The 16,495-nt window shown below is 46.6% G+C and overlaps 1 protein-coding gene across 2 annotated transcripts in view; it reads left to right on the plus strand.

Annotated features, from left to right (window-relative positions):
• EHMT2 (euchromatic histone lysine methyltransferase 2) overlaps positions 1-16,495 on the plus strand; it is a 53,775-nt gene that overhangs the window by 7,596 nt on the left and 29,684 nt on the right. For both annotated transcript variants that reach the window (XR_014025699.1, XM_081322018.1), the window contains exons 7-15: positions 609-752; positions 3,920-4,034; positions 5,999-6,100; positions 8,142-8,287; positions 8,771-8,914; positions 11,803-12,032; positions 15,110-15,301; positions 15,547-15,629; positions 15,918-16,024. Coding sequence is in view for 1 of the 2 variants with exons in the window: in XM_081322018.1 (XP_081178144.1) it covers positions 609-752; positions 3,920-4,034; positions 5,999-6,100; positions 8,142-8,287; positions 8,771-8,914; positions 11,803-12,032; positions 15,110-15,301; positions 15,547-15,629; positions 15,918-16,024 (1,263 nt within the window). In the remaining variant the exon portion in view is untranslated. The remainder of the gene's footprint in view (positions 1-608; positions 753-3,919; positions 4,035-5,998; positions 6,101-8,141; positions 8,288-8,770; positions 8,915-11,802; positions 12,033-15,109; positions 15,302-15,546; positions 15,630-15,917; positions 16,025-16,495) is intronic.

Consider the following 16,495-nt stretch of genomic DNA (forward strand, 5'->3'; position numbering starts at 1 on the left):
ATAAAGAGTTCCCGGTTTAACCCCCCTTAACCCCATTTGGTCAGTCCCCCATCCTTTCTCTCGTATCATCCATCTCGTGGGAAAAAGGAACTTAGGAGCCTTCATGTTTATTGCTCTCTTCCGTGACAAAAGCCAGATGCTAGCCCCCCCTTTTGTTTCCCCAGTTCAAAAGGCTTCTCCTTTCCTTTGAAATGCCTAATACCGGTTCAATACACATCTGTTCTCTTCTCTTCGGGAGATGGCAGAATCCATGGAATAATGTTTGAAACATTCCATTTATGAATATGATATAAATGGATTCTGACAGATGCAACATTCGGTGTTTCTTTTTTCTTAGTTTTCCCCTCACGTCATAAATAACAATGTTGAGCTTGATGCGGCATTTAACGAACAGCTGTTCCTTTAGGAAAACAGCTGGTTAGGTATGCCTTCAGAATATTTATCGCTGAAGGATTATTCCAGATTTTTTTTTATTATTATTATTATTTTGTGTCCTTACACAGGGCCTTCCATCAGGATAAGGAGCTCTGGTTGGAACTGAAAGCCAGACTTCCAATTTTATTTTTCTCCTCCTCATGTTTTAATTAATTCATTAATTTTGGTTACAGTCTGATGTAGATGTTACTGGAGAACATATGAGCGAGGAAGAGGAAGAAGAGGAGGAGGAGGAAGAAGAAGAGGAAGAAGAAGAAGAGGAAGAAGATGAAGATGATGAGGATGATGAGGAAGAGTCAGGAAACATCTCTGATAGGGTGAGTTGACACTCATCTGGGTTGGATAGGCATTTATTCTCGGCGACCCCCCTCAGTTTATTTATTTGTCAGATTTCTGTTAATCACTTTGTAAATTCAGACCTGCTCCTTCTAACGCACAGATGTTAATATTTTGATACGTTGGACCCATTTGATTTAGAGGTCTCTTGTTTTATATTAGGGTTACAATTAATTGCAGTATCTAATTCCGTCAATTGCTATTTCTTTTTTATGTCTACCATGCTTAGTTACAAGTTGATAAGTATTGCTACTAAATGTCTGTGGAGATTCTTAGTCATCCAGGTCATGGTTGTCCCAAAGGTACTTTTTTCAAAAAGGCAACCGGACTTGGTTTTTTCCCTTGAAGACATTTTGCTTCTCACCCAAGAACTAAAGAAGCTTCTTTGAATGAGAAGCGAAACCTCTTCAAGAAAAAGCAAAGTCCAAGTTGCCTTTTGGGGGAAAAAAGCACCTTTGGGATATTGCTACTAAACTACTAATTTGGGCTCTTGGGCCCAAAAGCATAAGACCTGTTTGCAGCTTTCAGGCAAGAGTTGCCCACCTCTGATTTGTCTCTCAGTCACATGTACAGGTAATCCTCGACTTATGATCACAGTCGGAACCCAAACTTCCATCACTAAGTGGTGTAGTCCTTAAGCGAGTGACACTTCACTTTACGACCTGTCAGAGCACGCACAAGTCTTATTGTGCTGAGGTAACCCAGGAGTAAATGCAGTACACAGTAGTTCGTATCAAATGTGTAGGTTTATATTACACTATACCAGGGGTCGGCAACCGGAAAAAGGAAAAGAGCCACTCAGAACCGGTTCCATCACACAAACAAAAAAGTGGGAGCCGCAAAAAGTGCGCACGCGTGCGCCCACTCACGCGCATGCGCAAAAACATTTTCCGCATGCGCAAAATGGGAGGCACCTGCGCGGCAACGGGTCTCCCCTTTGGAGAGGTGCGCGCCGTCCCGTTCGGAGACCTGCCGCGTTCGTCAAACATGGACGAACGCGGCAGCTGTGCAAACGGGATGGCGGCGGCTTGGGAGAGGTGCGCGCGCACTCTCCAAACCGCCGGCATCCCGTTTGCACAGCTGCCGTGTTCGTCAATGTTTGACGAACGCGGCAGGTCTCCGGACGGCGGCGGCTTGGGAGAGGTGCGCGCGCACTCTCCAAACTGCCGCCATCCCGTTTGCACAGCTGCCGCGTTCATCCATGTTTGCCGAACGCGGCAGGTCTCCGGACGGGACGGCGGCGGCTTGGGAGAGGTGCGCGCGCACTCTTCTAACCGCCGCCATCCTGTTTGCACAGCTGCCGCGTTCGTCAATGTTTGACGAACGTGGCAGGTCTCCGGACGGCGGCAGCTTGGGAGAGGTGCGCGCGCACTCTCCAAACCGCCGCCATCCCGTTTGCACAGCTGCCGTGTTCGTCAATGTTTGACGAACGCGGCAGGTCTCCGGACGGGACGGCGGCGGCTTGGAGGTGCGCGCGCACTCTCCAAACCGCCGCCATCCCGTTTGCACAGCTGCCGCGTTCGTCCATGTTTGACGAACGCGGCAGGTCTCCGGACGGGACGGCGGCAGCTTGGAGAGGTGCGCGCGCACCTCCGCCCTTCGGAAAGGTGCGCGTGCACCTCTCGGAACGGGCGGTGCCACTCCATTTGGAGAGGTGCATGCGCACCACTGCCCGTTCAAAGAGGTGCACGCGCACCGGGTGACTGGGAGCCGCAGGAGACGACTCAAAGAGCCGCATGCGGCTCCAGAGCCGCGGGTTGCCGGCCTGTGCACTATACCTACAAATATACACTAGAAATAAAATACATAACGGGGTGAAACAGCAACTCCAATACACAGCAGTTACAGCAGTAAACGGACAAGAGAGAAAAACTCCAGTAAAAAAACTCCCCTTTTATAGTCAGCCTCTTAAAGGCACAGACACAGACCCTGCTGAGTCATTCCTAATATTGCATCATCCTATCCTTGCATCATCCACATTACACTACATCTTTACATAAGCTGTTTAGCTGTTAAATTATCCTGACACGACCGTTTTAAGCGAATCATCACATCGTTAACTGAATCACATGGTCATTCAGGCTTCCCTCCTTGACTTTACCTGTTGGAATCCCATGCAGCATTTCAGACTGACACTGCCCACTGTCAGCAGTTCGATCCTGACCGGTTCAAAGTTAACTTGTTCTGTACCAGCCTGCTACTGGCCCTGCAGAAAAGGCAGGGACAACCCCTTTTACAAGAAGGCAAGAGGCTGGAATTAAGCCTGACAAATTTATGAATACAAAAACAAACAAAACAAGACACGAAACAAGAAACAGGAGCTTTTCAAGCGGTTGCCTTCAGCAAACCAGCCCTCCCACGCATTCCCCTTTTATACAGTTCAGGGCGTGGCTTCTCTCTTCCTCCTTCCGAGGTGCCCCATTGCCTTCCTCTGTTTACTCCTGATTGACTGCCTCCTGCGTCGGGTGTCCTTGAACAGGGCCAGCTGTGGGTCATCTTCATCCACGCTTTCAGGCTCACACAGCTGGGTCTCCGTTGTGACCAGGTGGGAGGGGCCTGGCTGAGGGCTCTGCGGAGCCTCAAGGCCATCATCAGCAAGCTCTTCAACACCCCCCTCCTCCTCCTCTGAGTCGTCCGAACCAACTGCCGAACCCACAGGCTGACCCTGAATCACAATATGACTCAGCCGTCCGAGCTCAGTAAGATGAGGACCCAGATTGTTGGGGGAACGATATGCTGACTCTGTAAACCGCTTAGAGAATACTGTAAAGCACTGTGAAGCGGCATATAAGTCTAAGTGCTATTGCTATTGCTATAAATGATGACCCTAGAACATTGCAACTGTCATAAATACACGGTGGTTGCCAAGCACTCCGTTTTGATCATGCAACCACAAGGATGCTGTGAGTGCAAGGACTAGGCATAAGTCACTTTTTCAACACCATGGCAACTTTGGTTCTTAAATGAATGGTCATAAGTTGAGGACTGCCTATAATTCTAACAGAAAGGTGGCTTGTAATAGATTAGGCTCTTTACCTATTTAGACCAAGATCCATGTAGTAGCCTCTTGTAGACAGACCCCATTGTTCCTGGCCCTGATCTATGGCCCTGCTCATCCTTCTCTGGGGCTGTTTTTCTTGTCCTCTAGAGCACTGCCTCCAGCTCCAAACGTAAAGCCCGAAAACGTTGGCGGCACGACAGTCCATGGATCAAGCCATCCCGAAAACGCAAGCGCAAAGAGCCGCATCCCAAGGAAAACACAGGTGATTTTCTCTCAAGGCTAACCAAATCTGGAATGCGGAACTTATTCTCTCTCCCTTTGCGATGGTGTTTTTCTGCCTTGGCAACTATGGACTTCAACTCCCAGAATTCCCCAGCCAGCAGAATGCGGAAAAGAAAGACACGATACCCCTGGATTTTGATGGGGAAGCTTGCTGGATGTTATGACAGAAGAATCACTCTTGTAAGAAGATGCTGGTCTTTTGTTGGTGGAACCTTCCTTTGGAAGGACCAAGAAATAGCTGTCTTAAAAAGATAGTTAAAAGAGATGTGTGGTTTAGCTAAGACTATGGCAGATAGGTGCCTTCTGTCGACTCCCAACATTCATGTCAAGTCTGATCAGGTTCACAAATCATTTGGGAGCCTGAGATTAGAAGATGTTGGTTTGTTTCATTTTTCTTTTGCAGAGTTTGGGGCGAAAGGGTGAGAAGTTCTCTCTCATGGTGTCCATTATGGTAACTTGCAAGGCAGGTTGCACTGCAGTTTGAGTGGCTGACTCAAGGTCTTCAGCTGAGGTTCATGTCTGAACGGGGATTTGAACCTAGGTCTCCTTGGGCCTAAGTCTTCATCCCACTTAACCTCTAAGGAAGCCATCAATCTACTCTGTTTTGAGGACATAGAAGATAGGACTAAATAGATCATTGCTTCTCAACCTTCGCAGTTTTAAGTTGTGGGGACTTCAACGCTGAGAATTCCCCAGCCAGCATGGGTTATTTGTAGCTGCTAATTACAACAGGGTTCCATTAAGAGCTGTGGTTGCGCAGTGGTTAGAATGCTGTAAAGGTTCCCCCACACATGCGTGCTAGTCATTTCCGACTCTAGGGGCCGGTGCTCATCTCTGTTTCAAAGCCGAAGAGCCAGCGTTTGTCCGAGGACGTCTCCTTGGTCATGTGGCCGGCATGACTAGACGCCAAAGGCGCACGGAACGCTGTTACCTTCCCACCATAGTGGTCCCTATTTTTCTACTTGCATATTTTTTTTACGTGCTTTCGAACTGCTAGGTTGGCAGAAGCTGGGACGAGTAACAGGCGCTCACTCTGTTACGCGGCACTCGGGATTCGACCCACCAAACTGCCGACCTTCTGATCGATGAGCTCAGCGTCCTAACCCACTGAGCCACCGCGTCCCTTGCTTAGAATGCAGTACTGCAGGCTAATTCTGCTAACTGCTGACTGCCAGCAGTTTGGCAGTTCGAGTCTCCCCGACTCAGGGTTGACTCAGCCTTTCATACTTCCGTGATCGGTAAAATGAGGACCCAGATTGTTGGGGAGGGTAATATGCTGACTCTGTAAACCGCTGAGAGAGGGCTGTAAAAGCACGGCAAAACGTACAGTAACCTAAGTGCTACTGCTGTTGTCTCCATCTCAGGTGGCAGATACCTTACTCAGGACTTGGAGTGCCTAATAATCTTTCGGTTGCCCAGTTGATACGTAACACTGCCACCATCATAAATACCTGTCAGTTGCCAAGTGTCCACATTTTGATCACTTGACCATGATGTGGGTGCAGAAATGGTTGTAAATGTGAAGAAAAAAAAACCGTAAGTCACTTTTTTTCAGTGCCGTTGTAACTTTGGAGGGTCACTAAATGAATGGTTGTGAAGTCAAGGAGTACTTGCAGTAGCTCCTGACCTGATCTGAAAATATTTAGGACAGGGGTAGGCAACCTCGGCTCTTTTATGACTCATGGACTTCAACTCCCAGAATTCCTGAGTCAGCATAGCTGACTCAGGAATTCTGGGAGTTGAAGTCCATGAGTCATAAAAGAGCCGAGGTTGCCTACCCCTGATTTAGGAGGTTACAGAATCTGAAATGGCTGCTAGTTTCATTCACAACCTCCAGAGGGAAGTCCATCAAAATGGGAATTATTTAATCAAAAGAAATCAAAAGGCATCTGGGACGTGCTTTTCCTGGTCGGGGACATTCCCTTTCTCTGTTTCCTTCCTTAGGTCTGAATGGGGGCCCATCAACCACCCAGAGCGAGTATACGGAGGTGCCTCTTGGCTGTCTGGAGCTGCCTAACGAGGGGGCACTGTCCCCCAACAATGCCGGTGTGTGTCCAGCAGGGTTCAATAATCCAAGCTGTGTTGCCTTGGGCGGGTAATTTTGAGCATATTTATTTTCCTTTTAAGAGGAACTTCGTTCACAACTTTCACTGTACTATGCAGGTGAGAAACGTCAACTATCGAAGCAAAGCTATCATGGGTATATCTGACTATCAGACCCAGAGGAAAGAGAGTGGGCTTGGGATATCTTTTGAACATTGCCTTCTCCCCAGTGCTTTTTTTGTAAAAGAAAAAGGTGCCGGAACTCACACATCTCATACAACCCGCCTTGCCTACCCTACAACGTTCCATCCAAAAAAGGTGCCGGAACTCCGTTCTGAGCGTTCTATGACAAAAAAAGCCCTGCTTCTCCCAAATAATCTTATTGCTGTATTTTCTTTTCTTTTTTTACAACTTGGGCTTCCTCCACTGCATTTGCTACCTCAGCAGCAAATCATCCTGGATCATTTGTGACTCAAGGTTATCGTGGATCCATAAAGTTGAGCAGAGTCTGGAAGCTCAGGGGAAGGGGCGCTGTTGAGAAGGATGGTGTTGATTTAAGACCCCAGAGTTGGAAGATGGGAAGTTGCAACCAGAGCAGTAGGTTGACCCCTACCTCTTTCAGCTAGTGTAGCTAAGAGCTTGGGTGGCGCAGTGGCTAAAGTGCAGTATTGCAAGCAAACTCTGCCCACAGCATGGAGTTTCATCCTGACGGCTCAAGGTGGACTCAGCCTTCCATCCTTCCGAGTAAGATGAGGACTCAGGTTGTTAGGGGCAATATGTTGATGCTACAAACCGTTTAGAGTAGGCTGTAAAACACTGGGAAGTGGTAAGTAAGTCTTAAGTGCTAGTGCTATTGACTCATCCTTCCAAGGTTGGTAAAATGAGGGCCAAGATGGTTGGGGGCAATATGCAAATAATGCTTACATTGTAAACTGCCCAGAAAGTTCTGCAAAATGTTAGCGAGCAATATATAAGCCTAAATGCTATTGCTCATGTGGTGCCTTCATGTGCTATAGAACAATTAATTTTCCCGAGAGGCCACATGAAAAACCAGGACAGTTGTGGAAGGATGAACCAATAAGGTGCAAAAGTGTGTAGGCATGCATGCAGGTATATATGTAAAATGGGAAAAAAAAATTGTTGTTGTGAAGTCGTGTCCGACCCATCCTGACCCCATGGACAATGTTCCTCCAGGCCTTCCTGTCCTCTACCATCTTCTGGAGTCCATTTAAGCTCACGCCTACTGCTTCAGTGACTCCATCCAGCCACCTCATTCTCTGTCGTCTCCCTCTTCTCTTTCCCTCAACCTTTCCCAGCATTAGGCTCTTCTCCAGTGAGTCCTTCCTTCTCATTAGGTGGCCAAAGTATTTGAGTTTCAACTTCAGGATCTGGCCTTCTAAAGAGCAGTCAGGGTTGATTTCCTCTAGGACTGACCGGTTTGATCGCCTTGAAGTCCAGGGGACTCGCAGGAGTCTTCTCCAGCACCATAGTTCAAAGGCTTCAATTCTTTGGTGCTCAGCCTTTCTTATGGTCCCACATCCTTTGAAAGTTGGGGGAAAAAATAGTCACCTTCAAAACCAATCCATGTGGGTCAGGCAGGGACAGCAAAGGGCCAAATGTAGCCCTGGGAGCATAAAATGCTCAGGTCTGTTGTAGAAGTAGCTCTCCAATTGCCAGTGTTGAAGAACAGTTGCATTAGTGTGTGTACATGGAGAGGCTGCCATCTTCTCTTCAAACTCAAGGCACAGGTGTCTAAAGATTTAGACCAGGGGTCTCCAGCCTTGGCAACTTTACAACTTGTGGATTTCAACTCCCAGAATTTCCTCAGCCAGCTGGGATCATGGTCCTCGTATCATGGCTGTCAGGAATTCTGGGAGTTGAAGTCCACAAGTCGCAAAGGTTGGAGACCCCGATTTAGAGCATCTAATAAACTTTGGGATGCCCAATTGATAGAGCTCGCCCTAGATGGGCAAAGAACATGGACCCGCATGGCTGACAAGTAGGTTTTCCAGGAGACACCTCATCTCCTTCTCCCCCTTCCCAGGTGTGTCTAATGAAACAAGTTCGCTGGAAACTGAACGCTTTGAGGAACTTCCGTTATGTTCCTGCCGCATGGAAGCCCCAACCATTGAGCGGCTTAGCCAGCAGGCTGGAAATCAATGCATGGCAACCGAGAGTGCTGACGGGGAGGTAAGCAAGGATGGAGAGTCTGGAAGGAAGAAGCTCCAGATGGTTTTATTTAAGTACTTTCCATTTTGCCCTATTGATTTTTAAGTCAAAACATTCATTGCAGCCTCTCTGTTGCTTCTAAATAATGTTAATAAGGGTTCTGGGTAATGCAAGTAGTCCTCAACCTAATTTTAAGCTGATCTTTGATATTCAGTTTTAGCTGAAGATGGCAAACTTGACATCTGAATGAAATGGGTCTTTTCTGCCATCTGAAACAAAGACAGTTTAGCCCCCAAGGCAGGGTTTCTCAATCTTATGAGGCTTTAAGATGTGTGGACTTCAACTCCCAGAATTCCTTAGCCAGCATGGCTGGCCGAGGAATTCTGGGAGTAGAAGTCCACACATCTTAAAGTCACCAAGACTGAAACATTACCCTAATAAATTACCTCAGTGGGACCTGGCCCACAGAAAAGTGGAGACAGCTTCTCCTTTCTGCCTTTACAGCTCAATGGCTGCAGCAGTAGCATTTTGAAGCAAGAAACGATGCGTCCCTCCAGCCGGGTTCCCCTCATGGTCCTGTGCGAAGCCCATCGTGCCCGGATGGTGAAGCATCACTGCTGCCCTGGATGTGGCTACTTCTGCACGGCGGTGAGGAATGAAAATCGGCAGGCGTGTGGGGACCTGAAAATGGGGTGAGAGGGTCACCATCCACCCTCTGGGGGTATTTGAGGGGCAGAGCGCAGTCCTGAGACTACCTGAATGAATCCATTGGTGGCCATTTTGAGCTAAGACCTTGAGGTCAATTAGAAGAAAGCCTGGCCAGGTTGGTCAGGAAAGTAGAGAGGACCAGGCTTCAGTTACGTCTCCTAAGGCCTGCTCATCCTGGGGAATTTGGCTGCTTGCTAGCGGCAAAGGTTGGGTTTTTATATCTTGTTCTTCCCGGATGTTCTGTTCTACTACTTCTAGCAAGCCTGGTTGTCAACTCCAATGGTGGCTTACCCAGTAACCTTTCAAATGTTGGGAAACGACAATCCTCATCATGTCTATGGAGATTCTCAGTCATCCAGGTCATAGTTGTCCCAGAGGTGCTTTTTTCACTTTCTTGTTTTTCTTTGAAGATGTTTTGCTTCTCATCCAAGAAGCTTCTTCAGCTCTGACTGGATGTTGGGGGAGGGAAGGATTTATATTCCTTGCAGACAGCTGGTCATTTGCATTCTTTTAGAGAGTCATTGAGGCCATTTGGAGGTGTACCTGTGTCCTCAGGGTCCCCTGAGTAGTGCAAATGTGAATAATAATAATAATAATAATAATAATAATAATAATAATGATGATGATGATGATGATGAGGAGGAGGAGGAGGAGGAGGAGGAGGAGGAGGAGGAGGAGGAGGAGAAGAAGAAGAAGAAGAAGAAGAAGAAGAAGAAGAAGAAGAAGAAGAAGAAGAAGAAGAAGAAGAAGAAGAAGAAGAAGAAGAAGTTGGAAGGGACCCTATACCATTTCAGACAAGTGGCTGGCCAGTCTCTTCTTAAAAACTTCCAGTGTTGGAGCATTCACCACTTCTGGAGGCAGATTGTTCCACCGGTTAATTGTTCTAACTGTCAGGAAGTTTCTCCTTAGTTCTAGGTTGCTTCTCTCCTTGACTAGTTTCCATCCGTTGCTTCTTGTCCTGCTTTCAGGTGCTTTGGAGAATAGCTTGACTCCCTCTTCTTTGTGGCAGCCCCTGAGATATTGGAACACTGCTATCATGTCACCCCTCACCCTTCTCTTCGTTAAACTACACATACCCAATTCCAGCAACCGTTCCCTATATGCTTTAGCCTCCAGTCCCCTAATCATCTTTGTTTCTCTTCTCTGTACTCTTTCTAGAGTCTCGACATCTTTTTTACATCGTGGTGACCAAAACTGGATGCAGTATTCCAGGTGTGGCCTTCTTGGAACTGTTGAAAAGTGGAGATAGATGATGATGATAGATGATGATAGTGGATGATAGATGATGTCGTATCCCTCCCCCTCTGTTAAGAGAGGGCTGTTCAGTTTTGACATAGATGGCCTCTTTGACTTCCTTTTTCAAACCAGCGGTCCTCTCTGTCCAAAATGTGGACTTTGCTATCTTCAAAAGAGCGGCCGTTGTCTTTTTAATGCAGATGGACTGCTGAATCTTGTACTGATGGGCTTGTTCTCCTGTGTTGTGCCATGTCTTTATGAAGTGGTTGCTTTGTTTCCCCAGCGTACAGAACTGCACCTGGCTCACTGCATTGTACCGCATATATACCACGTTGCTCAGTTTGTTTCTGGGTGTTTTATCCTTGGGGTGGACTAGCTTCTGCCTCAGTGCCTTCTCGGGTTTGAAGTGTGCACGCATGTTGTGTTGGCTGAAGATCCGTCTGAGCTTTTCTGATATTCCTGCAATGTGTGGAATGACTACGTTGCTTCATTTATTGTTTTCTTCTTTCTCTGTTATGGAGGAGCTCCTGCTGGGTCTTTTTTGAGATTTGATGAAGGCCCACTTGAGATGGCCACCAGTTCTGAGGGCTTCCTTGATGTGTTTCCATCTTCGCTGGTAGGCCGGGCTTCAGCTTTTGTGCTTCAGTGGGTGGTGAGAATCAAAATGTAAATATTGATCTCCGTGTGGGTTTTCTGTAAGTTTCAATGTTAGGGCTTCTGCCTTCCTTAATGTATACCGCACAGTCCAGGAAAGCTAGACTATTTTCCTTAACATCTTCACGTGTGGATTTGATGTATCTGTCCACCGAGTTGATATGTTGGGTGAATGCTTCCAATTCCTACGTTTTGATCTTGACCCAAATATCATCCACATACTTATACCAGTGAGTGGGTTGAATTCCTGTGAAGGAATTCTGGAAGTTTTTAAGAAGAGACTGGCCAGCCATTTGTCTGAAATGGTATAGGGTTTCCTGCCTGAGCAGGGGGGTTGGACTAGATGACCTCCAAGGTCCCTTTCCAACTTCAACTTCTTCTTCTTCTTCTTCTTCTTCTTCTTCTTCTTCTTCTTCTTCTTCTCCTTCTCCTTCTCCTTCTCCTTCTCCTCCTCCTCCTCCTCCTCCTCCTCATTATTATTATTATTATTATTATTATTATTATTATTATTATTATTATTATTATTATTATTATTATTATTATTATTATTATTATTATTATTATTATTATTTAGGGCTTTGGTTTCTATCTCTTCCATGTAGACATTGGCCACGATGCGGGACACAGGTGAGCCCATGGCGCAGCCATGCTTTTTTCTGTAGAAATCTTCACTGTAGTTAAAAATATATAAACCCTTCCATTCCCCACCATCCAGTCAGAGCTGAAGAAGCTTTTTGGATGAGAAGCGAAACGTTTTTCTTGAAGAAAAGCAAGAAAGTCCAGTTGCCTCGTGAAAAAAGCACCTTTGGGACTACAATCCCCATCAGTCTTTATGAGTTCGGCCAGTGGAGGAATCCTAGGAATTGTTGCTGAACATGAATATACATAAGGTGTGGTGGGACCATCAGATCCCTGACAGCTGTTTTCCTTTCTCTCAGGGTACGTTTCTGGAGTGCCACCCGGACTTCCGTGTTGCTCACCGCTTCCACAAGGCCTGCGTTTCCCAACTTAATGGTATGATCTTCTGTCCACATTGTGGAGAAGATGCTTCAGAGGCCCAGGAGATCACCATAGCCAAGGCGGACACCTCCACGCCTGTCCCCATCCCATTGTCACATGGCCAAGGCGCTCCCGAGTCCACCGGCCGTGCTGACACCACCCAACCCAGGTCAGTAGGCTGCATCTGGCAGGGATCTGAATTCCTGGGTTTTCAGAAAATAAAAGGATGTGTATTTTTTTCTTTATAAATGGAATCTTTTTAGTTAATGCCAAAGTTCGTCTTCAGTATCGCTCTCAAGCTGTTAAAACGGGTGGGGAACTATCGCCCTTTTATGACTTGTGGACTTCAACTCCTAGAATTCCTGAGCCAACCATGTTGACTCATGCTGAGTCATGCTAGCTCAGGAATTCTGGGAGTTGAAGTCCACAACTCGTAAAGGGGCCATAGTTCTCCACCTCTGCTGTAAAACAAGTAGACAATCTACAGCAGGGGTGTCAAACTGCCGGCCCGCGCGCCGGATGCATTATCCGGAAGCCGTGCCCGCCCCATTGCCGGCAATGGCAAAACCATCCCGATACATTGCGTGACATCACGTGATGTGAGTGTGACATGTCTGATCTACAGGCTCTGTGCGTACCTCCTCCTCCTAAGGACACACTAATTGACCGAATCTTTGAAATCTTCCAACTTTGGCACTGCCTGTGGAGAAAGCAGTTTCTCCTTTTCTATCTCTAAATCCCAGTAAAAGAAAAGGTACACTTCTAGAACTCACAGGCAGCAAAAGGGCCACATTTGAGCAGAGCATAAATTTGATCCTCCATTCCACCGTTCCCCACAAATACACACAGACATGCTTCCAGAGGTCTTCAGCCTCACTCTTCCCAGTGACATCAGGTCAGCCCTCTGAAGTAGGCCAGGTCAGGAAAAAAAGATCCCCAAGACATACTACAAATTTCTAGGCCGGGGTTTCTCAGCCTAGCAGGCTGAATAGGTATGAACTTCAATTCCCAGAATTCTCCAGCCAGCCTGCTGGAGTCTACACCTCTTAAACATGTTGAGGTTGAGCAACACACGATCTAGGCTGTCATCAGAGAATCTTGAAACCTGCCAGTGTTTCCTCCTTTCTTTCCTCTTATACCAGGGGTATAAGAGTCAGCTATGCTGACTCAGGAATTCTGGGAGTTGAAGTCCATGAGTCATAAAAGAGCCGAGGTTGCCTACCCCTGTCTTATACCAAAGAAAGTCAAGGCAGGACCATCTTGAGGTGTTTTTTTTTCTCTCTCTCTCTCACATTTTCCTGATTTTTTAGACTTAAGTTCATGGGGTTTTTTTTCTAACGGGTTGCCACAAGGCCATTTTTGTATTCTTCTTTACATCAGTGTGTTATTTGCACAGGCAGCTGGTACAACTTTTGGTGGAGCAGTGGGCTAATGCCTCCTTAAGTAACACCAGCTGCCTGCAATTAGTGCAGGTTCGAGTCCCACCAGGCTCAAGGTTGACTCAGCCTTCCATCCTTCCGAGGTAGGTAAAATGAGGACCCAGATTGTTGGGGGCAATTAAGCTGACTTTGTAATAATGCCGCTTGGCGGGGGCCGAAAGCCCTAATAAGCAGGCATATACATAGAATGAAGGCTATTGCTAAGCACATTGGTTTGTGCTTTAAATTGTAAGCCGCCCTGAGTCTTCGGAGAAGGGCGGGATATAAATGGGATTTTTTAAAAAAACAAAAACTTGTGATGACACAAAAAAGATGAACTGTGTATTGTCACGACACAACGGAGAACACGAACGTTAGTGTCAGGCACAAGGAAACAGAACGACACTGTGACCTGATCAGAGTTGCCTCTCTTGTATTGTTGCTTGCTTATTTGCAAGAATTTTGCCAGACTGACTGCATTCTCTTGGGAACAGCTAGATACAGGCTTCAGAGATTTTAGGGAGAGAGATATCTGTCACTTCCACGGCTGCAGGGATTCCAAGCTCACCTGCAGTCTCCTCACTCTTCACGCTCTAGCTCAGACATGTCAAACTCATGACGTCGCACAATGTTATCGGGCCAGTTTTGCCATTGCCAGCAATGGGGTGGGCGCAGCTTCCGGATGACACATCCGGCCCGCGGGCTGGCAGTTTGACACCCCTGCTCTAGCTGAAGAGTCCACCACCTGCAGGTGGTCCTCGACTTAACAACCATTCATTTAGTGATGGTTCAAAGTACAACTGAAAATAAAGTTGACTTACGGCCGTTTTTCCATACTTAGGACTGTTGCACCATCCCCCTGGTCCCATGATCAAAATTCGGACTCTCGGCAATTGGCTTATGACGTTTGCAGTGTCCTGAGGTCACGTGATCCCCCTTTCTGACAAGCACAGTCAATGGGGGAAACCAGATTCGCTTAACAACCGTGTTAACCAACTTAACAACTGCGGCGATTCACTTAAGAACGGTGGCGAGAAAAGTCGTAAAATTGATTTAAAACCAGAAACCTCCTTACTAGGGATTATTAATGGTACACTTAGCAAAGCATCTTTCTACTTACTATTGCATATTTTAACCGCAGCAAGATTGGCCTGTGCCCAAAAATGGAAAAGAAAGGAAACCTCCACTGAAGAAGAAATAATAAATAAAAGTTTATCCTGCGCCGAAATGGACAGGTTAACTCTAGAGATTAAAAACAAAACTGAAACAGTATTACGAAATTTGGAAAAATTTGTACGATTGGTTAGAGATCAGGAGGATCGCTGAGATGACTATCGATTGATTAGTTGATAACGCCAGGACTTCTTATTAGCACCTGTATCAGGACACAACTGAAAGATATGTAAATACAACGGTGACGACTGAAAGACAGTTTACCAGAAAATTTACAGATGTTATATGTACATTTTGTTATACTCTGTCCTGTCATAGAATGTATTTTAAGTTTCTTGTTTTTCTTTCTGTAACGTGAGGTAATACTAAGAGCAGTGTTGTAGCCAGGGGAGTTGAATCATGTCCACTTTTGTTTTTAAATCTACATTTAATAAAAAAAAAATCAATTTAAAAAAAAAACCCCAACCGTGTTAACCAACTTAACAACTGCGGTGATTCACTTAACGGTGGCGAGAAAAGTCGTAAAATGGGGCAAAACTCGCTTCACTGTCTCGCTTAACCGAAAATTTTGGGGCTCAGCCGTGTTCGTAAGTTGTATTACAACATTATGATTTCTTAACTTGGTGTCTTACCGATCTGTTCGGCCTTCCCTCAGTGCTCGGATGCGTGGGGGCTCAAGTGTTGAACACCCACCAGACGATACGGTGGGCTTCGGCGGCCCAGGCATTGATAGCGCTGGACCACGGCTGACTCTTCCTAACGGGGCTGTGCTTTCAGCACAAGGATTGCCCCCGGGGGCTGGACGGGAGCAGCTAGAGCGAGCCCTGGTGGTACAGGAATCCGAAAGGTAAGCAAACCGCTATTCTCGCCCTCTCTGCCTTGATATAATCGTTAGCATTATTCCAGCAAACGTTTGTTGTTTGATAGCAGAGGTCAGACCTTGGCCACGAAGCAGAGCGCAAGAGCTGTTAAGGGGTGCTGAGTTGCCACAATTTCCCCCTTCTGCCCTGTCACTTGCCTTCCACAGTTGGCCCTTTTCTCCAAATTTCATTTGCCTGACACTCTTTGATTTCTCTCCTCTATCGCTCCCAGGCGCAAGAAGCTGCGATTCCATCCGCGTCAGCTCTACCTCTCCGTTAAGCAAGGGGAACTCCAGAAAGTGGTCCTGATGTTGTGTAAGTTGTCCGTGGTCTACTTGCAAGGCCAGCGCTAGGAAAAGGGCATCCCATTGGGTACCTCTATAGCCGTGTTTTTCAACCTTAGTAACTATAAGATGTCTGGACTTCAACTCCCAGAATTCCTGAGCCAGCCATCAAGAGTTTGTGAAAGAGAGTTTTCTTTCAGTGCTTCCTTATGGGGTTGAAATTTAACATTTTATTTTCATGAATCTAGCCAATTGGGGCCATCGTTTATTCTCTTTTCTTTTTCATTGCCACTCATCATCTCTCTTTTTTCCCCCCCAGTAGACAGCTTAGACCCCAATTTCCAGACCGAACAACAAAGCAAGCGTTTCCCACTGCATGCTGCAGCACAGAAGGGCTACATGGAAATCTGCCATGTTTTGCTGCAGGTTGTGTGTGTGTGTGTGTGTGTGTGTGTGTGTGAATAAACCTGGGCCTTTGGGCTCCACTGGGTTTCCTCTTTCCTTGTCCTGGGTTTGAGCAAAACGTAAACAAGCATCTTTCCCCATTCAGTAGTTTACAGATTGCAGGCAAAATTGAGAGTAAAAAGAAATAGACAGTATCTCCTGGGATCACGGGTGTCAAATTCGATTGCGTCACGGGACATATTGTGACAGGGGGGTTTTTTGCCTTTGCGGAGCCGGGGTGGGTGTGGCCTGTGTGTGACGCATCTGGCCCACGGGCTGCCAGTTTGACACCCCTGTCTTAGATCATCACATACACTTTTTCCAGTTATAGTATTCTAATCTATAAAATACGCAGCACGGATTCGCTGCTTTTTGGAAATTCTGCAGCCCATTTTGCGTAAGGGCAGCTCAGATCCTCAGTAACCCACACGTAGATTTGAATATACGTATCTT

The sequence above is a fragment of the Vipera berus genome (genome assembly GCF_964194415.1).
Source record: "Vipera berus genome assembly, chromosome: 2".
NCBI lineage: Eukaryota > Metazoa > Chordata > Lepidosauria > Squamata > Viperidae > Vipera > Vipera berus.